General features: G+C 45.9%; 1 protein-coding gene across 2 annotated transcripts in view; it reads right to left on the reverse strand.

The window, feature by feature from the left end:
- Positions 1-23,839, reverse strand: part of NAT16 (N-acetyltransferase 16 (putative)) — a 58,462-nt gene that overhangs the window by 10,475 nt on the left and 24,148 nt on the right. For both annotated transcript variants that reach the window (XM_033923580.1, XM_033923581.1), the window contains one exon: positions 2,417-2,627. In XM_033923580.1, coding sequence (XP_033779471.1) covers positions 2,417-2,626 — 210 coding nt within the window. In that variant the 5' untranslated portion in view covers position 2,627. The remainder of the gene's footprint in view (positions 1-2,416; positions 2,628-23,839) is intronic.

Here is a 23,839-nt window from a genome sequence, read left to right on the forward strand (position 1 = left end):
GTATTACATAAATAATCAGTGCTGTATCTTAGTCTTAACTGGCACTGTGTCATCTTATGCTCTATAGGATACCAGCACTGTATACATGAAGTGCCAGATACTATATATCTGTATTAAATAACTAATCGTCACTGTAGATCACTAGAGTAGGCCCCTTTTCCTGTATCGGTCCTGATGCTTGGAATAAAATTCCATTATATATTAGACAGCAGAATGATTTGAATACTTTTTTTTTTTTAATGTTAAAGCGATATTTATTTTGTAAAATGAAATATGAGTGTTGAGCATGTATATTTTTTTTTTTTGTTTGGAGCTGGATGAGGTGCTTAAGAAAATTATGCTACTATAGCCCAGGCCTGGAACACTGAGTTATATGTTATCTTGCAGGGACCCCATATTCAACGCTTTCTCTGAGTGTCTACTACCTGGTATTCTTATTTTAAAATGGGGTATATTGGTTTGGGGGGTTTAGTTTTTGGGTTATTTTATTTCTTTAAACATAATAAAGGGGGGTAGGGATGGGAGGAGGAGGGAGTTGAGAAACTGAATAATGGGGGGGAGGTTGAATTTGGAAATTTATTGAGGATCATAGTTGAGAATTTGGAAATATATTTTGGAGGAATAATAGAACTATGTTTGACAAATATTTTTATGAATTGAATTGTTATGAGTTTAATATGTATTATATTTTTGTATACTTACATATTCCTTCAATAAAATGTTATAAACTAAAAAAATGAAGGGGAGAAGGGTAGGGGGAAGGGGAAGGGATCAAGGGGGGATATAGAAAGGAATGGGTTAGGTATATGGAAATATATTTTGGAGGAATGTTAAAATATGTATGGAAATATTATTGTGAATTTAATTGTAATGAATATCTCATTGTATCATATTATTGTATATTTGATTCCTTCAATAAAATGTTATAAACTGAAATGGGGTATAAATTTATTTGCCGTCTGTACATAGCACCTTGGCATGCCTATAGGGCAACGCTCGTACCTGTTGGCTCTTGCCTGAAGTGTGGCCATCCTAGGGCTACCCTGTCCCATATCTTCTGGCGTTGTCCCATGGTGCGCCATTTTTGGTCTATTGCTTTCTGTAAGGTTAGTAGAATGTGGAACATCAACCGGCATTGTAATAGCTATAGCCTGTTTTGGCTTTTTGATCTACCTCATCCTGTGCTTCAAGGCCTTAAAGGCTTTCTTCGCCGAGTGATCATGGTGGGCCTCAAGGTTATATTATCCCTTTGGATAGGACCCTTGAGTCCTGAGTATGGCCACTGGTGCTCTCATATGATCCATCTATTGACTATGGAACATATGCAAATTATCTGAGTGCGACACTAAGCAGGGATGAGTGTTGTTTACTCTTTGACAACCCGTTTTTGGACATGCCTGTAGTCATGTGTTACTTAGTCATCCCTAATATGTTTCTTAGTTATTCTTTTGAAATGCAGTCCTGAGATGGATGGGTTGGGGGGGGGAGAGTGGCTTTTAATCTTTGCATCCTTGTTTTGTTTTGATTGTATTTTTTTTTTTTTTTGAAAAATTAATTAAAAAAAAAAAAAAAGAAGAGGGTTTTATAATTGTCTGGTATTTCATGGATTTAATATTAAGTGTGTACTTTTGTGAGCCACTTTGATAAAAGTGGGCTATAAGCAAACGGATTATAACTATACGTGTCTATGTTATTTAGGTGATCAATGCCGTACATCTGTGTGAAATATAGGTAACCAGCAGTGCAATGTATAGGTGACCATCAGTGTATACCTTCCTGTGCTAAATCAGTGCTGTATTATCTAGGCCTGTTCTAAAAGTGAGCAGCACTGCATATCCAGTTGTGCGAGGCTGCAAGGTGGTTTAAGAGCCTCTCAGTGATTTCTCTGTTGCTGGAGGGCTCTGGCGTCACGCAGGTGGCCTGAGCACTCGTGGGGCCGGGTACTCTTTCACAATCCTCCTGTCCCGAGGACTCCCGCATCGCTGCCCCAGGAGGCACCTGTAAACCTACACAGATAAAATGCAGCATGAGAACTGATTTAAAGAAAGGAAGTGAGAGGAAGGGTTCGAGGGGGTTTGGAGCTATGGATGACAAGAAATGCAGCCTTCTCCTCCTTATATACATCCCATATCTCCCCCTCCCCCAAAGATAATACAGAGGGAAGTTGCAGGAGTTTTAAAGAGACATTTGCTGGTCTATGAGAGTGTAAGAGGAGGTATGAAAGGAGTAGCAAGAGAGTGGGGCTTATGTCCCAGACAGCACTTAGGGACTGCCCTATGCGTATGGAGTCTACCCAATCACAAAAGGTCATGCAGGGAGGACAGACATTTCATTTCACTTTCACAATCAACCATGGACATGAAGAATCCCTCCCCCTCCCAGGAAATTTGCAGCCACCCATCCTTCTCCCCCTCACCACTTCTCCATCCTTCTTGACCAGGACGACAGTACGGTCAGGCTCTTTGATCCAGGAATGATAGCGACTCGGAAGATAATCCATGCTCCCGTAAATGCCCTCAGACATCGCCATGATCTCCTCGAACTCCTTCTCGGAGGCCATCACGAACTCCAGCTCAGCGTCTGCATTTGGACCGGAGTCCGGGTTGAAGGCGACCTCCAGTTTCATCCTGTCAAGAAAACATGCGTTTGCTTCACAAACCAAAACGAGAGAGTATCCTCTGGGATTTTCGGGTACGAGGTTTCACCACCTTCCTAGGAAGGAACTTTTTACTGATCGGGGTGACGTTCAGGAACATTCTGTCAGCAGCCGTCATGGTTGTAACACACAATTAATTTAACAGTAATTTGGAGAAGTACTTAGAAGGAAAGAGATACTGATGGGTAAGACGATATGGCCTCACACTGATCTGAGGCATGAAGAATTTTTTTTTTGCCCAGAATAGCTTAACTGGCAACAGATGCACTGGGGCTTTTTCACCATCCCTGGTTCACCATGCAGTGAGAGCTGTGAGGTAATCGAGAGGTAGGACTCGATAGGCCTATTCTGTCCCTGAAGCCTGCCTAAGGTTACCATTTAGCTCCAGAAAAAAAAAAAGAGGATAGATATATCTGGGTTTTACTTCCACTGAAAGTAATAGAACTAAAACCCAGATGTGTGTGGTGCAGGGGTTAGAGTTACAGCCTCCACACCCTGAGGCTGTGGGTTCAAATCCCTCGCTGCTCCTTATGACCCTGGGCAAGTCACTTCATCTCCTCATTGAAGTTGAGCCCACCAGGGCAGATAGAGGTTGAGCCCACCAGGGCAGATAGGGAAATATGATAAAGTGCCTGAATATAAACCACTTAGGACAGTGTTCTTCAACCTTTTTACACCTATGGACCGGCAGAAATAAAAGAATTATTTTGTGGACCGGCATCAGTCCGCGGACCAGCAGTTGAAGAACACTGGGCTAAGTCGTGGGCCAGACCCCGCCCATCTCTACCCAATCTCCACCCCAGACCCCGCCTCCATAATAGTACTAATTATAAACTATTTTTTCCATTCATTTTTCATAGATACACACAATATAATCTTATTAACAACACATAATGATTAACCACAAAATTAAACCTCACAAAGCACACTGACAGCAGATGTAAATTCTCAAAACTGACATAATTCAATCACTAAATTCAAAAATAAAATCATTCCCCCCTACCTTTGTTGTCTCCCTCCCTCTATGCTATGCCTTACCTTCTGGCCTGCTCCCGCCTGGCTATTTTATACCGCCCCCGGTGTTATCTTCAGGCCGGCTCCCTCTTCCTCACTGATGCAGTGCACAAAGCTGTGGGCAGCGGCTCCTTGCGCGTCCCACGCCTCATGTGGAAGCCAAGGCTTCTGGTCCATGTACAGGACACGCATAGGTGCCACTGCCCGTGGCTTTGTGCACTGAATCAGTGAGGAAGAGGGAGCTGGCTTGAGGATAACACTGCATTGATCGCACCGTGGACCGGCGGTTGAAGAACACTGTTTTGGGCATGATGCACTTGCCGGCCCTGTGGACCGGCAGGAAATTTCTGTGGACCGGCACCGGTCCACGGACCGGTGGTTGAAGAACACTGACTTAGGATATAAGTCCTTTTTCTGGTAACCCTTAGCCTGACTGATTCTGTGCTCTTCAGATGTTCCTCTACTGTACAGCTATAGAAACAATTCTTCACTGCAGCTTTCTGAGGAGCTGAAGCAGATCCATCCTCAGTACCTCAGCCTTCATAAGCAGCTTTCCCAGACGCTGAGCCAGATATAACCTCAGTTCTCCATACCCCACTGGAGCTTTCCTAGGAGATGAAAAATTCCCCAGCCCATATTGCAGCTGAACAGGAGCTCAGGGGTTCAAAGAAGCTTTGGATAGATACTTGGAAGACAAAGGGATTGAGGGGTACAGATAAGAGTAGAGGTAGATTATAGGGATGGGATTAGAGGTAAGTTACAAAATTAATCAGGGACCACTGTTCAGGTACTAGGCCTGATGGGCCGCCGCGGGAGCGGACCGCTGAGCAGGATGGACCTCTGGTCTGACTCAGCGGGGGCAACTTCTTATGTTCTTAATCACAGTCACCAACCATCTTCATTGCAATTTTCCTGGGTACTGAGCCAGATCCAACCACAATCCCCCAACCCTCACTGCATCTCGCCCGGGTGCTGAGCCTGATCCAACCACAGTTCCTCAGCCTTCACTTCTTCTCTTCCAGATCCGGCAACAGACTCCCACCCCTCGCTGCAGCTTTCCCGAGAACGGCGCGAGGACAATTTTTTCCCCGTCCCCCGCGGGAACTCAAATTTTCCGTCCCGTCACGCAAGTTTTGTCCCTGTCCCTGCTCCATTTCTGTAAATTCTGCAGTAACCACACAAGCCTCAGACACTTATGATTTTAAAGCATTTGAGGCTTGTGCAGATGCGGACAGAGCTTGCAGGAATGGGGCAGGGACAGGAAAAGAACTCGCGGGGACGGGACTAGAAAATGAGTTCCGGCAGGGATGGGGAAAAATACGCCCCCGTGTCATTCTCTATATACAATCCTCCAGTCTTCCCTGCACAGGAATTGAGCTAAATAGTCCCCCAAAAGCTAAACTAGACACAACCAGGTTCCTTCATCCCTCACTGCAGTTTTCTGAAGAGCTGATCCGGTTCAGCCCCAGATCTGCAGCTCACATTGTAATTCTCCCAGGAGCTGAGATGGATACAAGGGGAGTCCCTCAGGCTCACTGCAGTTCCCCAGGAACTGAGTGAGAGAGAAAAAACTCATGTTGACACAGAGACAACAATAATCCCTCTGCACTGACATTAAACAGAAAAGTTTCTGGTGGTTCATCCTGAGTTTCCAATGCTTCCCTTGCATTGGCCACAGTGTTATACATGGATGCTATTATATTAATCTTTAGGGGAACCAAGCTCTGGAGCTTTGCTCTGACTCAAACATTAATAGGACTCACAGGGACAGTGGATGGAAAACTCGCTACAAAGCACGTGAACCTGTGTTATAAATATTTATTCTGCTTAAATATTTATTGACAGATTAGTTACGCCAAGCATGCCCCAGGGTTCTCACTCTTTCCACTCTGAAGAAATGACGATGCCTGTCCCAAGATCGTCTACTTGTTTCACAGGTCCCTCACTCAGGGCCCCTGGCTCAGTTATGAGACTTCTCCTAGCAGGAAGGAAACCCTCCCATGTTTCCCAAAACGTGAACCAGTGTATATCCTCTGTTATTTTGTTATATATCCCTGTATATAACATGCTGAAGACCAAAGAGGTGACTAGAGAGCTTCACGGGAATCCTTTAGGAATGACAACTGGGTTTGTGGGATTCCTGCAAGGATGGAAGAAGTTGTGGTGGGTTTCCCATGGAGTGAGGCATTGAACAAACTGAGAGAGGCTACTGGAGCATAAAAATGAGGCTTGGAATGCCCAGAAAGGTGGCTGGAACACCAAATTTGGGACACTCATTGGTCAAACAGTGAATACAACCCACAAAAACTGCAGAAGTTGTTTCCGGGAACACAAATGAAACTGTATAGATGGCTATTAAAATCAAGAAAATGGATAATGAGAACTTAATTCAACTTACAGTCTTAGGTGAACTCAGAGAAAATACACTTGATGTCTGGTTGGGGAACTAAAGGAATTGCTTGCAAGTATGAGGGGGGGATCATTGAAGAGATTAATTGTGGGGATGGAATGGATCTTGACAGGTATGGTTGGTTACGGGTTAGATTCCTTTGCAACTCCCTAAGATTATCTTAATTGAAGAAAACCTGGGGTAAGCAGAGTGATGAAGAGATGAACAAAAATCGTGAGACCAGTTGGGGGGTATAGCATTGCATTGGGAGTGAGATGGAGTGCACTGGATGGGTCTTTGGATCACTGTCTGATGCCATTTTCTATGACAGTGGTAGGAACAGAGTTAGAAGGCTCCAGTATTACTCTCCACTCCTTCAAAGGCAGAGGCAAGATAAAGTGACAGCAAAAAAACCAAAGGCAAAGAACAGAAGCTTAACCTAGTAATCAGGCCACAGAGAACAAGATGGGTACCAACAGGATAGCTCCCTAGAAACCAATTCTATCAGTGCCAGCAGGATGGTAGTGGGTAGGTGCTGTAGCAAGACCATGGGGACCTAGAAGGCCAGATGCTCAAGCAACAGCCTTGCTGGTTTGGTAAATATTTGGGGCTTTTCTGAAGCGAGTGATAAGAGCAAGAGTAGAAGTTAGCTAGGTGTTGGATTAAGTCGGGGCTCCGTGGATGACGTTACCCATACGTAAGAATATGCTGCCTGCTTGTCCTGGGATAATCCAAGGTACTTAATACCAAGGATTGAATCAAAAGCCTAAACGTATTAAAAGTAAAGTAGGCCCTAATGGTCTGAAGTTTCCAGAGCAAGAAATAACACTTTGTGACTACAGAGTTAATTTGCACCTCAAATGATAACTCTCGATCAAAACTGACCCCCAAAATCTTAATCCTAGAAAGAATAGGGTAAATTTTCCCGTTCAGGTCTAAAGTGCTTTCTTTGAGCTTGCTGAGAGGAGAAGCTGAAAATAATTTGGTTTTATCAGGATTCAGTTTCAGTTTAAATTTTTTCATCCAGGATTCTACTGCTTGCTCTGAATCGGTAGCATGGAATATTGCTACTCCTTGGGTTTTGGCCAGGTCTTAGTGACCTGGATTGGCCACCGTGAGAACGGGCTACTGGGCTTGATGGACCATTGCTCTGACTCAGTAAGCCTATTCTTATGTTCTTAAGTATAAATCTGGGAAGGCCATTTAGTCAAATTATGTAGCTATGTGAGCTGTTTGAAAATTACTCCCCTTGGGATAGGGTGTATATCCCATCACAGATAGGTTTAGGCACTCAAAGCATGTTTGTGTCCTTAGAAAGTATATTATTAAGTATACTAGGATGAAGTTAAGAGGTGAAAGGGTCAGGAGTAATCTAAGGAAATACTTTTTTACAGAAAGGATGGTAGAGGCATGGAAAAGTCTCCCGGATGAGGTGGTGGAGACCGAGACTGTGTCTGAATTCAAGAAAGCGTGGGCCAGGCGCGTGGAATCTCTTAGGGAGAGGACGAGATAGTGGATGCCGCAGATGGGCCAACTGGATGGGCCATTTGGCCTTTATCTGCCGACATGTTTCGATGTTTAAGTTTTACACAACGGATTATTTGTATCAGCAAAGCAGGGTAAGAAGCATGTTTTTAAGAGCTGCCAATGCTGAACAGGGTTAGTGTTGAAGCCCCTGCTGCAGTTTTTGTGCCTTTCTTTGAACTTCAAATTACGGTAAACGGTTTTAAGGAAAGCTTTGAACACCAATAAGTTTTTGCCTGTCATTTTAAAAGTGTATTACTGAGTTTTACGAGAGGATGTAGTCATTTTAATTAGCTGAGTATTGAATGAAACATGTTTTTAAGAGGTCGTTTGTCTTTAATATGGTTTCTGCCCAAACCACTCCAAGAACTAGTAGTTCTTGTAACTGCGTGTTTGGGATTTGGGTTTGGGGTTTAATGGTTCTAAGATATGTCTTTGAAGACTTGGTATATTGTTTTATAGTGCTTTAAGCATGTTACTTAGGGGTCCTTTTATCAAACCACGCTAACGGGGTTAGCGCGTCAGATATTTCATCCCGCGCTAACCCCCACGGCCAGCTATAAAACTAACACCCGCTCAATGCAGGCGTTAGCGGCTAGCACGGCAGGCGGTTTAACGCACGGTATTACGTGCGTTAAATCCCTACCGCAGCTTGATAAAAGGACCCCTTAATCTTAGTTCAGAGCCAGTGTTAGATATGTTAGGACTGAAAGCAGAAATTAAGGAGGGGCCCCCCAATTCCTCTCTTCCTTGCCCCCTCCCCTGATTTCCCCACCCACCAAATGCCCTCCCATCCTCCTCCTTCCTTCCTTCCCTCCCTCCACTCCTGGGTCCACCATAAGCCCTCCCATCCAGCATCCCTCCCTTCATCTAGTGAAATGGCGTGGTGGCCATGTTAGTCCACTCTTCAAGGTGATATCTAATCTAATCTAATCCTTAGGTTTGTATACCGCATCATCTCCACGTTCGTAGAGCTCGACGCGGTTTACAGTAGGAGAAATAGGAAGGAACTACAACAGAGGGTTAGAGGTAGAAGTGTGAAGAAAATTTAGAGTTTCCTTGATTCCTAAGTTGGAGGGAGACTTACATTTTTGAGAAAAGCCAGGTTTTCAGATGTTTGCGGAAAACTTGGAGAGAGCTCAAGTTCCGAAGAGTGGAGGTAAGGTTGTTCCAGAGCTCAGTGATTTTGAAGTGGAGGGAGGTCCCTAGCTTTCCTGTGTGGGAAATGCCTTTTAGCGAGGGGAAGGATAGTTTTAATTTGTGAGAGGATCTGGTGGTATTAGGGTTTGAGGAATTCAAGAAAGAGGGATAAAGGGAGGGAGGATATCATATAGGATTTTGAAAGTTAAACAGGCGCATTTATAGTGGAGCTTGGCCAGGAGCGGGGAGACATGGTCAAATTTACTTTTAGTGAAGATGAGCTTGGCCGCGGCATTCTGAATCCGTTGGAGTCTGTGGAGGTTTTTCTTAGTTAGGCTTAAGTAGATAGAGTTGCAATAATCCAATCTGGAGAGGATGATGGATTGGATATGTAAAAATAAAAACATAAAGGAAAAAATATATAATACCTTTGTTATTGGATTAACTTAACCTCCCCCCGCCCCTTTTATAAAAACCATAGCGTGGTTTTTAGTGCTGACCATGGCGGTAACAGCTCTGATGCTCATAGGAATTCTATGAACGCTGGAGCTAATTCCGCCATGACCGATGCTAAAAACCTGCGCTACGGTTTTCTAAAAGTGTGTGGGGGGGGGGGTCCCTTCTTCCTCAGATCAGAAATAAGCAAATGCTGGCAAAATCTGTATATATATAAGGGAAGCATGAAAGCGTTTCAGTGGAAGTTTGAGCCAAAGAAGTGACAAAACAGTTTGAGTTTCTTTGCAGTAGGTAACAAAGCCAATGTCATTGTTAAGTAGGACAGTCCAACACACACAAGCCTATATGAGACAAAAAATACAATATAACCACACTCTCAAAACGTTTTACAGCACAACAAACACATATACCATGTAAGAACTACGGAGTAATTCACAAATAGTCTCTCAAATCATTAAATAGAAACAAAACAGGGATTAACAAGCAACCAAAGAGCCGGCTTAATGTTGTGAAAATTGTCACGAGGTAGGAAAAAGCCTCATATCCCCTCCTCCGACCCAACAATATATTAGAATTGTAGAGAAATGGGAGGCTTTATAGGGGTAAATGTAATCACTGGCATAAAAAAACCTCCTTTTGTAATGTTTCACTAGACAAAAGCCTTGTGCAATGCAATAAGATCCCTGAGTTGTTTATAATGCACTGAGAGACTAGGAAGTGATCTAGCAACTAGTGCTTAAATGCTCTCGTTGGAACAGTGCTGGTTGTGTCAAAAAGGAAAAAAATCCCACACGTCGACGATGGCCAGCGTTTCGCTTCAAAAGAGCTGCCTCAGGACGTACAGGTAATCAATCCTATAAAATAAACAAGATTGAAATGGTATACATGTTTGTTGTGCTGTAAAACGTTTTGAGAGTGTGGTTATATTGTTAAGTAGGAGACAGAGAGGTGAGGTGACAAAGCAGCTCTGTCTCCTTCTTAACAAAGGGCCCGATCCACTAACCTGCCCAATCGTGTCCGATCCGGGCAGCGCCGATCGATTCTGGAAGCCAGAATATTCTAATGGGGGCGATCGGAGGCACGCCACCCATCCACCAACACGGATCGCTAGGTAGCGATCCCGACGCTTGCGCAGACCATACACTTTGCCTGTAGATGGTCTGCGCATGTGTTTGCTGTCTGGTTTTTTTGTTTTTAACTTTTTTGTACTGGCCCTGACTCACCTGCTCTCTGCCGCCCTTCCCTGCAGGGCTCGCACTGCAGGAAAGGGCGGTAGAGAGCAGGAGAGTCGGGGGAGGCAGAGAGCAGGTCGCGGTGGAGAGCAGGAGAGCTGGCGAGCCAGAGAGAGAGAGAGTCGGGGAGCCAGAAAGAGAATCGAGGAGACATAGAGCAGGTCGTGGCAGAGAGCAGGAGAGCCGGGGAGCCAGAGAAAGAGGCGGGGAGCCAGAGAGAGAGAGAGAGAGCCGGGGAGCCAGAGAGAGAGTCGGGGAGGCAGAGAGCAGGTCGCGGTGGAGAGCAGGAGAGCTGGCGAGCCAGAGAGAGAGAGTCAGGGAGCCAGAAAGAGAATCGAGGAGACATAGAGCAGGTCGTGGCAGAGAGCAGGAGAGCCGGGGAGCCAGAGAAAGAGGCGGGGAGCCAGAGAGAGAGAAAGAGAGCCGGGGAGCCAGAGAGAGAGTCGGGGAGGCAGAGAGCAGGTCGCGGTGGAGAGCAGGAGAGCTGGCGAGCCAGAGAGAGAGAGTCGGGGAGCCAGAAAGAGAATCGAGGAGACATAGAGCAGGTCGTGGCAGAGAGCAGGAGAGCCGGGGAGCCAGAGAGAGAGTCGGGGAGGCAGAGAGCAGGTCGCAGTGGAGAGCAGGAGAGCTGGCGAGCCAGAGAGAGAGAGTCGGGGAGCCAGAAAGAGAATCGAGGAGACATAGAGCAGGTCATGGCAGAGAGCAGGAGAGCTGGGGAGCCAGAGAGAGAGAGTCGGGGAGCCAGAAAGAGAATCGAGGAGACATAGAGCAGGTCGTGGCAGAGAGCAGGAGAGCCGGGGAGCCAGAGAGAGAGTCGGGGAGGCAGAGAGCAGGTCGCAGTGGAGAGCAGGAGAGCTGGCGAGCCAGAGAGAGAGAGTCGGGGAGCCAGAAAGAGAATCGAGGAGACATAGAGCAGGTCGTGGCAGAGAGCAGGAGAGCCGGGGAGCCAGAGAGAGAGTCGGGGAGGCAGAGAGCAGGTCGCAGTGGAGAGCAGGAGAGCTGGCGAGCCAGAGAGAGAGAGTCGGGGAGCCAGAAAGAGAATCGAGGAGACATAGAGCAGGTCATGGCAGAGAGCAGGAGAGCTGGGGAGCCAGAGAGAGAGAGAGCCGGGGAGCCAGAGAGAGAATCGGGGAGGCAGAGAGCAGGTTTATTTGAGGGTTGCAGGGCTGGCAGGACAGTCGGAAAGGACTGGTCCCCAGCAGTCGCTTCTTGTTGATTGGCCAGCCCAGTCGGTGTTCAAGAAAAAAGTTTAGTGAATCGCGTCCCTGCCTACTTTGCATGCCATTTCCCCTCATTTGCATGCACGGATCGGAATTGTTTCGATACACATGTTAGTGAATTGGGTCGGAGGGAAATCGGGTCGCAAAACCAATCTGTACATGATTGGTTTGCTTAGTGAATCTAGCCCAAAGACTTTGACTTTCTTTCCTACTACAAAGAAATTCAAACTGCTTTGTCACCTCTTTGTCTCCAAGTACCGCCTTTATGCTTTTGTTTTATTTTATTTCTATATATTCCCTTCATTTAAAAATCAGCTGCTCCAGGGGGCCACCAAGGGCTGGGATGTCCTTCCATTCTCCCCCACCCCATTCTAAAAGCTGCCCCCCTTACCTTCTAAAATGCAAAGGGGTTGCTGGCATACCAACAATTTTCTAAGACTCCTCACAGATTCCTTAATGCTGTTCCCCTGCCGCGGTCTGCTCAAGTAGAAACAGGAAGTTGCATCTCTTTTCCAAGCTGAACATCCCCAACCTCTTAAGTCTTTCCTCATGTGGATAAAGGTGAGCCAGTTGATGTAGTATATCTAGATTTTCAGAAAGCTTTTGACAAAGTTCCTCATGAAAGGCTCCTGAGTCATGGGATAGGTGCCAAAGTTCAGTTGTGAATTAGGAATTGATTATCAGGTAGAAAATAGAGTAGGGTTAAATGATCATTTTTCTCAACGGAGGAGAGTAGAGTAGAGCGCCGCAGGGGTCTGTACTGGGACTGGTGCTAATTAATTTATTTATAAATTATCTGGAAATTGGAATGACGAGCGAGATGATTAAATTTGCAGAGGACATACTTGTGATCCAGGACACTCGTATATCAGGGCGAGCTTCTTCATTAAAATGGTGGAGGCTTAGACGATTCGCTCCTCAACCCAAAACTTCCATACAAAATACTATATGTGCTTGTACTGCAAGACCTCGCTCAACTGGAGCAATCAAGGAACTCCTGCAGTGTCGGAGAGAGAGGAGCCATCGGATGCGTGTGGATTGTGTGTACTTGTATTGCAGGACTTTGCTTGTTTGGAACAGATACTGTGGTGGTACTAGCACCGTTAGGGAACAGCGATCACAACATGATCCAGTACAAATTAAACATGGGAACATCAAAGGTGAAAAGAACCACAACGACAGCACTCAACTTCAGAAAAGGAAACTACAAAGACATGAGGAAAATGGTAGGAAAAAAGCTCAGCAACAGCTCAGGGAAGATAAAGACCGTAAAGGAAGCCTGGACACTGCTTAAAGGCACAGTGCTCGAGGCACAAGACCTGTGCGTCCCAAGGTTCAGGAAAGGGTGCAAAAAAAATTGAACTAGAAACCCAGCATGGATAACAACTGCAATTAATAAGGCGATAAGCGACAAGAAATCATCCTTCAAGAAATGGAAAAAGGAATCAACAAAGGAGAACCAGGAAGAGCACAAAAGGCACCAGAAAGAATGCCATCGAGAGGTCAGGAAAGCAAAGAGAGAATATGAGGAAAGACTGGCAGGAGAAGCAAGAAACTTCAAACCCTTCTTCAGGTATGTGAAAGGGAAACAACCAGCCAGAGAGGAAGTGGGACCACTGGACGACGGAGACAGGAAAGGAGCGATAAAGGAGGAAAAAGAGATAGCTGACAGGTTAAACAAATTCTTCTCGTCAGTCTTCACCAGAGAGGACACATCCAATATCCCAGAACCCGAGGTGATTATAAACGGGGAACACGACGAAAAGCTGGTACAACTAGAGATAAGCAAAGAGGATGTCCTCAGACAGATAGATAGACTGAAGAGCGACAAATCACCAGGCCCGGACGGCATCCACCCAAGGGTACTAAAAGAACTGAGAAACGAAATAGCAGAGACACTTCGCCAAATATGTAACCTCTCCCTAAAAACTGGGGAGATCCCAGAGGACTGGAAAATAGCAAATGTCACGCCCATCTTTAAGAAGGGATCAAGGGGTGACCCGGGAAACTACAGGCCTGTGAGCTTGACCTCGGTTCCGGGAAAGATGATGGAAGCAATGGTAAAGGACACAATCTGCGAACACATAGAAAAAAAATGGACAACTGAAGGCGAGCCAGCATGGCTTCTGCAAGGGAAGGTCGTGCCTCACAAACTTGCTGTACTTCTTCGAGGGAATAAACAGCCAGATGGATAAGGGGGAATCCATAGACATCATTTACCTTGACTTCCAAAAAGCCTTCGACAAGGTACCTCACGAACGGCTACTAAAAAAGCTGTGGAACCACGGGGTGCAAGGGGATATCTACCGATGGATCAAACACTGGTTGGCAGGCAGGAAATAGAGGGTTGGAGTAAAGGGCCAATACTCAGACTGGCAATGGGTCACGAGCGGAGTTCCACAGGGGTCGGTGCTGGGACCTCTATTGTTCAATATATTTATTGACGATCTGGAGACGGGGACAAAATGTGAGGTTATCAAATTTGCTGATGACACCAAACTCTGCAGCAGGGTTAGGAACACGGAAGACTGTGAAAACCTGCAAAGGGACCTAACGAGACTGGAAGACTGGGCAAATAAGTGGCAAATGAGTTTTAATGTAGAGAAATGCAAAGTCATGCATGTAGGGAAAAAGAACCCGATGTTCAGCTACAAAATGGGGGGAACACGGCTAGGGGTGAGTAACCTTGAAAGGGATCTGGGGGTGATGGTTGACACATCACTGAAACCATCGGCGCAATGTGCGACAGCCTCAAAGAAAGCAAACAGAATGCTGGGCATCATCAAAAAGGGTATCACAACCAGGACGAAGGAAGTCATCATGCCGCTGTATCGCGCAATGGTGCGCCCGCACCTGGAGTACTGTGTTCAATACTGGTCGCCGTACCTCAAAAAGGACGTGGCAGTACTCGAGGGAGTGCAGAGGAGGGCGACTAAACTGATAAAAGGTATGGAAAATTTATCTTACGCTGACAGGTTAAAAACGCTGGGGCTGTTCTCTCTGGAGAAGAGGAGACTTAGAGGGGACATGATAGAAACCTTCAAAATCCTAAAGGGCATAGAGAAAGTGAATAAGAACAGATTCTTCAAACTGTGGGGAGCCACAAGCACTAGGAGTCACTCGGAGAAATTGAAAGGGGACAGGTTTAGAACAAATTCTAGGAAGTTCTTTTTTACCCAGAGGGTGGTGGACACATGGAACAAGCTTCCGGAGGAGGTGATAAGCCAGAACTCTGTACAGGGGTTCAAGGAAGGTTTGGATAGGTTCCTGGAGGATAAGGGGATAGAGGGGTACAGATAGAACTTGAGGTAGGTTATAGAAGTGGTCAGTAACCACTTCACAGGTCACGGACCTGATGGGCCGCCGTGGGAGCGGACTGCTGGGCAGGATGGACCTCTGGTCTGACCCAGTGGAGGCAACTTCTTATGTTCTTATGTTCTCTTGCAGTGTCAGAGAGAGAGCCATCGGCTTAGCTGCGATATATGTATACTGTGTGTACTTGTATTGCTGGACGTTGTTTGTGTATCACATTGAAATTGATGAAGTGTTATGCTTGTCTCGCAGGACACTTGCAGACCAGGTTGCTTGCGGTCCGAAGTTTTACTGTATTTTGATCTGTTTTTCCTCAGGATAGCATTATTAGCTATAACATTAATATCTCATCCTCCATGCTTAAACTCATCGCACCAATATATATTTCAATTCATTGCTCACGCAAGTTCTGTTTCCATAGAATCTATATATGAGTACTGATAATTGATTTGATTTAACTGCTATTGTCCTCTTATGGAACTCTACTGCTAATGTTGGTTTATGTCTAATCACCCTTGCTAGAAATACTGTTGTTTTCTCATTATTACTGCTGGATATTGTTATACTATTAATACTCTTACTGTATAACCTAAAAATTTCTTTGCCTACTTCCACTTCCAGAACTTTTGGAGGGGGGCTCCCCCGGCCCTGCTGGTCACATGTTCAACAAACTGGTTTGTGCTCTATTCTCTCTACCTTCCTGGAGAGGGTTCCCATCTGAATACCACTTTCACGATATGTTGGTACCTTACCCTCCTCATATAAGATCTCACAGAATGTGTAACTTTGTCACCAGTTCTTGCTATACTATTTTTTTTCAATAATTGGCATGACTTCCCTTAAAATTGCTTCATAGAATGTCAGTGGCATTAATCAATCCCTTAAATGTAAAAAGATACTAGATTATCTTAGGTTGAAAGATTATGATATTCTCCTTTTACAAGAGACCCATCTTAACTCAAAGGAGTGTCCTCTTTTTAAACCTCTTGGGTATATCACCCATTTATTCTCTCCTGCTCAGAAAAAAGGGGTGTTTCCATACTGTTTAAAAACACCACCGCCGTACAGATCCATCACCAGTCATCTGATACAGAAGGCAGATGGATCATTACTTCAGTACGCTTGGGTTCTACATGCTTATCTATTATGAACATATACGCACCCGATATTGATTTATCTGCCTTCATGCTTTCCCTGAGGGAAATTCTACTCAAATTCTCCAGCTATCCTCTTCTCCTAGGGGAAGACTTCAATCTTCCCCTTGATCCCACACAAGATAGACACTCTTCTACCAAATTTTGGACTACTAAAATGTGGAATGAATGCCATCATATAATCCAAGATTTAGGGCTCTGTGACCCTTGGAGACTTCTCCACCCAAACAAGAGTTCCTTCACCTTTTACTTGACACCTCATCGATCATACTCCAGAATTGATTTTTTTCCTGATATTAAAAATCTTACTACCACATATTCGTGCCTCTATTATACACCTCATAATCTTATCAGATAACGCCCCGATTGGTCTTCACTTGGAACTACAGCATGTGAAACCTAGACACCAATGGAGGTTAAATACATCTCTCATCTCAGACTCTAACTTTCTGGATAAAATACGCCTTTTTATTTCAGACTTCTTCCTCCATAATAACAACTCTGTATCCTTATAAAACGCTGTCTGGGAAGCCTTTAAGGTGATTCTCAGAGGAGAAATCCTCAGCTATACGTCATGGAAAAAGAAAACTGATTCCCTCAAACTGAACTCCTTAGAAGCTGAAATTTCTGCAATGGAAACGCAACAAATTAAAACAAATAACTTACAGCCATCTCCTGCATTAGTGCAAAAAAAAGCTAAATATATGGTATTTTTTGCTCCATAAGACGCACCTGACCATAAGATGCATCCTAGATTTAGAGGAGGAAAACAAGAAAAAAACATTCTGATTCAAATTGTATACTAATATATACCAAGCTCTGCACCCAGCCCCCTTCCCTTCCTGTCCTACCAGGCTATGCTGGACCAACAGGAGATGCAGCTAATCAAACCTTAATGCAGGGGTGCCCACATTTTTTTGTAATATAAAGCAATTACTGTACCTCTTCTCAAGTTTGACCAAACTAGGGGAGGGACACAATTCCAAGTCTGGAGAAGAACCTTAAAGCAGCCCTGTTTTCTGACAATACTTCTGGCTACCAATTAAAGCCTGGATAAAAGCGATATAACCCGCTACTAAGCAAAGTCAGGAGCTCCTGAAGCATTGGTCGCCATGCCTCTTTCATACCAGCTCTGAGAAGCGGCAATCACTGTGGGTTTCTTGCTCATCCTCAGGCACTCGGGCAGACTCCGCTCTTTCAGTTTGGAAATTCCCAGATCACAGTGCCCAGGAAGAAGCAGGGCCCAACAGAAAAGAATGTGAGCGGAAAGCGAAGGCTTCCAAGGAAAAGCAATCACCTTCCAAGCTAGAGACCAGCAGGGCCGCCCCCAACGCTCCTCACAACCCAGAGCGTCCTCAACTGGTTGCTGTAGGAAGGCAGCAGCCACCGTTCTCGAGCCACAGAAGAACTCAAGCTCGTGGCTCACTGATAACATAACATAATTATTTATATACCGCGCATATGACTTTAGGTTCATGGCGGTATACAAAAGAATACAAGGATAAATTATTAACATAGAAATTGGTTAAACAATGTGGTAATAAGGCACACAGGATTATTATTATTATTATTATTAAGTTCTTATATACCGCCATACCCAAAGAGTTCTAGGCAGTTCACATCAATTAAATTAGGATCCGGTCTGAACACGGATTTACAAAATTTTGTCGGAATTACAAGCAACGAGGAAAGAAGTATTGGGGTTTTAGCAGAAGTTAATCATAGTTGGATTGGAAGAGATGAGGGAGGGAGAGGGAACCAAGGGAGGGGAGGGGGGAGAGAAAGGAGGGGGTGGGGCGGGAGTTGGATTGTTGCGGGGAATAAGGGTCCTGTTCGCGGAAAAGGTATGTTTTGAGCAGTTTTCTGAAGTCGAGGTAGGTCGGGGCCTCAAGCATCATTTGGGCTAGCCAAGGATTCAGCTTAGCCGCCTGGAAGGCGAAGGTTTTGTTGAGGAATCTTTTGAGCTGGCATAATTTTATGGAGGGGAAGGCAAACATCTGAATTCTGCGGGATTTCTTATTGGTGCAATACATAGTGAAATGGGGGGAGAGGTATTTTGGTGAAAGACCAAATACTGTTTTGTAGCAAATGCAGGCGAACTTGAAAAGGACTCGGGATTCGAAAGGTAGCCAATGCAGTTGGTAGTAGAAGGGAGTGATGTGTTCCCATTTGTTCAGCCCGAAAATGAGGCGGACAGCTGTGTTTTGAATCAGTTTTAGTCTTCTGGTGATTTTCTTTGTGGAGCTTAGGTAAATGATATTGCAATAGTCCAGTATACTGAGAATGGATGATTGAACTAGTAGGCGGAATGCGGTGTCATCAAAGTATTTCTTTATGGTACGGAGTTTCCAGAGCGCCGAAAGGCCTTTCTTAACAGTGAGGTCGGTGTGATTTTCTAGGGATAAATGTTTGTCAAGTGTGACTCCTAGTATTTTTAATGTTTGTTCGAATGGGAAAACCAATCCTTTCACTTGGATTGTGGTGTCTTTGATTTTGTCTTTGGGGGTGGCCAGGAAGAATTTTGTTTTGTCCGGGTTTAGTTTTAGTCTGAAGGAGAGCATCCAGAGTTCTATCTGACTGAGTATGCTAGTGATGTAGGTGAGAAGTTCCTGGGATAGACTGGTTAGAGGGATGACAATTGTGATGTCATCTGCATAGATGAAGAATTTGAGCTTAAGTTTGTGAAGGAGGTTACTGAGGGAGGCGAGGTAGATATTGAACAGGGTGGGGGACAGGGGGGAGCCTTGCGGCACACCGCAGGAGTTAACCCAGCTGTAGGAGAAATTGTCATTTTTGCGTACCCTGTAGGATCTGTTTCGTAGAAACCCTTGGAACCAGCTGAGGACCTGGTCGGAGATGCCAATGTGGGCCAGGCATTCCAGGAGAATAGTGTGGTCGACTAAGTCAAAAGCACTGGAGCCCCGACTGAAGAGTATGTGCAAGTGGTCAAGTAAGGAGGCTATAATGGTCTCTGTGCTGTGGTCCGTGCGGAAGCCCGATTGATTGTCGCTTAGGATATTGAATTTTTCCAGGTATGCGGAGAGTTCTGCTTTTACTGCCCCTTCCGCAATTTTGGTAAATAGCGGTATGCTAGCAATTGGTCTGTAATTGGAAGGTGCGTTGGAAGGTTCCTTTATGCTTTTTATGATTGGGGTTATTAAGATATGGCCTTGCTCTGGAGGAAAGTTTCCTGCAGATAGTAGGGAGTTGACCCATGATAGCATGTTTGCTTTGAAGTGGATCGGAGCCGTTTTCATAACATTTGGGGGGCAGGTATCTAGTTTGCAGAAGGAGTTGGTGTATTTGTTATAATATTTGTTGAAGGTTTTCCAGTCGATTGTGGTAAATTGGTTCCAGTTTAAGTCGGATCTAGACCCTTGGTCTGGTTTAGCTATGTCGATGTCAGGGAGGATGGGAAAGAGCTCCAGGGTATTGGTCATGGTAGGTAATGATGATCTTAGTTTTAGGATCTTGGAGTTGAAGAAATCCGCTAGGGTGTTGGCGGTTAGTGTTGATTCTTCATGGTTATTAGTAAGTGTTTTGATGTTGTAAAGGTTATTGACGAGTTTAAAGAGGGTGCTGCTGTTGGTTGTTATGTTACCAATTATGTGGGAGTAGAATTTTTTTCGTTTTTCCTTGGTAAGGTTTTTGTAAGTTTTTAGTTTGAGTCTCCAGGCAGTTCTGAGTTCCTGGGTTCCTGACTTTATCCATGATCTTTCTGACTTTCTGAGGTCCCTCTTTAACAACAGCAGCTCTGAGTCGAACCATCCCTCCTGATTTGTGGTTCTGATGTGGCGGGTTTTTATAGGGGCAATTTCATTTAAAATGTTTGTGCTGTCAATGATCCAGGTGGACATGAGTTGATCTGTTTCTTCGTTTTGTTTTGTGTACGTGTCGTAGCGAGACCAGAATTCCGCTGGGTCTATCGTTCCTCTGGTAGTGTGGATTGTGATGTTTCTTGTTTTGCTGTTTTTTGAGTGTTTTTGTTGGCAGCCCATGGAAAAGTCGCATAGTCTGTGGTCAGACCATAGGGAGTCTGTCCAGTTGGCTTGTTTCCAGTATATTTTTGGGTTGGTCGGCTCGTTGGAGGAGAAAGTGACCAGATCTAGCTGATGGCCTTTTTGGTGAGTTTTGATTGGGGGGGTTTTGAAGAAGCCTAGTTGGGCGGCGAGTGACCAGAAGTCAGAAACTTCTGGTTGGTCTGCTTGCTCCAGGTGGATGTTGATGTCTCCGCATAGAAGTTGTAAGGACTTGTTAGATAGTTAGTTAATAAAGAATCAGCGAGGTCCTCTTTGGCTAGGGACCATTTTTTGGGCGGGATATAAAATAGAGTGATAGTTAGCGAGGAGGCCAGGGATTTAGAGGTGAGGGAGATGGCTAGTATTTCTGCGTTGGGAGAGGATTTGGTGTTAAGTACAGCACAATTAAGCTGGTCTCTGAAGATTATTGCTAGACCTCCTCCTCTTCCCCAAGTTCTGGCCAGGGAGAGGATCTTGTAGCCTGCAGGTAGACAGTCTTTGATTATAATATCCTTGTCTGATAGCAGCCAGGTTTCAGTGAGTAGGACAAAGTCGGGGTTGGTATCCGTCAGCCAGTCTCTAATCAGAATGGCTTTGTTCCTCATAGATCTAATATTTAGGTAGAAACCTAGTAGGTTCTGGTGGCTGGGGTGGTTGGCTGGGGAATAGTGGGAGTAGGCCAGTTTTTTTAGTGTTCTAGGTTTTTTTGAGCAGGGTTTGGTGTGTTTGCGGGAGGGTGGCCGGTTTGGGGGCGGAATCGTATTAGGGTGAAAATGTTGGGTGTGGGGTGTGAGCGAAGGTACTTTGGGTTTTAAAGGGCGATATAAGGAGAAGTGGACAGGGATGGTGGTTGCGTATGATGGGTCTGCAGAGCAGATCCTAAGGGTGATGAGATAGAGTAGAAGTAGTGCTGCACATTGAGGGGTGTTTGGCCATGCCATGGTGACACGCTCGTGGGGGAGAAGAAAGTGGCGTTTGGTAGTAGCCAAGGGGGGAGGCTGAGGGGGAATACCTGTGGGGGAGGGTGTATATATATATATCTATATACATCTTTTTTGCAATACAAAGTTGAGCAGGTTACAGCGATGCAATAAAGCAATGTAAAGTAAAACAGGTTAAACAGGTTAAGCGGGTTCAAGCAGTGCAGCAAAGCAGTACAATGCAAACTTTTCTAGGTTCTAACGAATAAAGGCGGTACAATGCAAAAAACACTATGAACTTTTGTAAAATGATGCCCTACCCTATCAGCTCAGGTTCCGCGTTGCAGGAAGGCCAGATAGTATCGTATCGGTAGACCCGTCGCAATAGTGTGGGGTGACCGGGCTGTGTCTAGGCCAGTCTGTGATGTCAGGACCCCGCGTGGGGAGGAGATAGTGATGAGAACAAATAATGCTCTCCCACCGTGAAAAGAAATGAAATGGCAGCCCGGGTGTTTGGAGGCTAGGTATTGCTAGTCTGGATCCGGGTGATGGGACCAGGCTCACCAAGTACAGGAGTCGCTCGCAGTCGCTTCGCAAAGGCGCGTGCTAAGGCGCACGTGCCTTCGACGGCACGCCGAACGGCTGCACGCCGTTGGTGCGGCAGCTGTGAGGTGTCGGCTCCAGTCGGGTTCGGGAGGGGGGCGGAGCAGGACTCCCACGCTCCTCTCCTGCTGGCTCTCACGAGGCTCGGCTACCCGCTGGTAACAGTGCGGGGGCCGAGGGAAAGAGGCTGCGCTCTGAAGGTGCGGCGGCTGTGAGGTGTCGGCTCCAGTCGGGTTCGGGAGGGGGGAAGAGCAGGGCTCCCACGCTCCTCTCCTGCTGGCTCCCACGAGGCTCGGCTACCCGCTGGTAACAGTGCGGGGGCCGAGGGAAAGAGGCCGCGCTCTGAAGGTGCGGCGGCTGTGAGGTGTCGGCTCCAGTCGGGTTCGGGAGGGGGGCGGAGCAGGGCTCCCACGCTCCTCTCCTGCTGGCTCCCACGAGGCTCGGCTACCCGCTGGTAACAGTGCGGGGGCCGAGGGAAAGAGGCCGCGCTCTGAAGGTGCGGTGGCTGTGAGGTGTCGGCTCCAGTCGGGTTCGGGAGGGGGGCGGAGCAGGGCTCCTACGCTCCTCTCCTGTTGTCCCAGAAAGGGATCACAAGCTATCTTGAGGTGCCTGGAATGTAGTGATGGAAACTATGTGCAAATAAGGGAAAAAGAATAGGCAATATTAAGATCGACATCCCTTGCAGTGCCTAGCACCAACTTTAAAACTTACTTTTGCCACTGCAATCGGGAGCTGCCCCACCGAGCAAGCAGCAGCCATCTGCCACAGGGGGAGGAAGTTGGGCCAGTGTGGGAGACGAGCTCCGCTTCCCGACGTCCCTTGTGGCGCTAAGTGCTGACAATTAGGGCGGTGCGCCTAGTGGCATACCGCCGGTCGCCTAAGGCACAAGCCAAAGACGTACCTTAGCGCGCTCCTTTGTGCGACAACTGGAGGGTGATGGCTGATCCCTATAACAAGCACCAAGTGAAAAGCCCGGACACAAGCAAACTACTTTCAGCTCTCAAAATGAGAACCCTAATCACGCTAATCCTATTGCTATTATATATCAACTGCATTGCAGCAACCCACTGTGCGTCACTTACATGCAGCATCACCAGCTCATGGCACCCTACACAACAACAAATGTTCTCTCCTCCCTACACCCCCGCCAAATAACTCACAGCCGGACCTTCCCCCGGTACACTGAATCGCTAAGAGCAGAAAAACAACTATGCAGACAGCTAGAAAGGAGATGGCGAAAGACCAAAACACCAAACCACAGAGCGTTATGGAGAGCAGCAATCAACAAATATAAATTCAACATATCAGAAGCCAGGAAATGCTACTACGCCAAAATAATGGGAACTGGAACCACCAACAACAAATAAACTATTCCTCCTGGTAAAACAGTTAACCACCCTCCCCAAACAAACACTACAGATCACTATAACACACCCACAGCCCAAGAGCTAGCGGATTACTTCCTGAACAAGATCAAAACTGTGCAAACATAAGTAGCCAGCAAGTCACCAGCACAAACACATCCCATAAAGGCACCTGAACAACCCACGGAAACCAGTAAGGCCGATCTCATCTGTTCCACATTCACTACCTTGTCTATCTCTGACATACAAAAACTGTTAGGCAAACTGGTTACCCGAAGAAGCCCCTTAGACAATTGCCCCCCATCCCCCCCACCTACCTCCTCACATCAGCGCCCAAGGAAATTATCATATGGATCAACTCCCTTTTGAATAAATCTCTAAACCAAGGATGCCTACTAGAAGAAATGGGAAAAATAGCTTTAACCCCAATTCCTAAATCTTCTAACACAGATCTCGCCACTCCCTCAAATTACAGGCCCATCACTGCATCCCCATTCTCACAAAACTTCTTGAAACCCACATAAGCATGCAACTAACAGTATACATAGAGCAACATTCATGCCTCCATCAGACACAATTCGGTTTCAGACAACAGCAGAGCTCCTCATCCTGACCTTACTAACCAAAATCAAACAACTGCTAAGTACAGGTTACCAAGCCATACTCCTTCAATTCAACATATCCGCAGCTTTTGACTCAGTCGATCATCAATTACTCTTAACAAAACTCTCTGACATATGGGTAACAGATACGGTACTGCCTGGTTCACAGACTTCCTCATGAACAGAGAATACACCGTCAAAAAAGATGGTGTTTACTCCAACAACTGGAGGGCA

Source organism: Geotrypetes seraphini, chromosome 16, assembly GCF_902459505.1.
Source record: "Geotrypetes seraphini chromosome 16, aGeoSer1.1, whole genome shotgun sequence".
Lineage (NCBI taxonomy): Eukaryota > Metazoa > Chordata > Amphibia > Gymnophiona > Dermophiidae > Geotrypetes > Geotrypetes seraphini.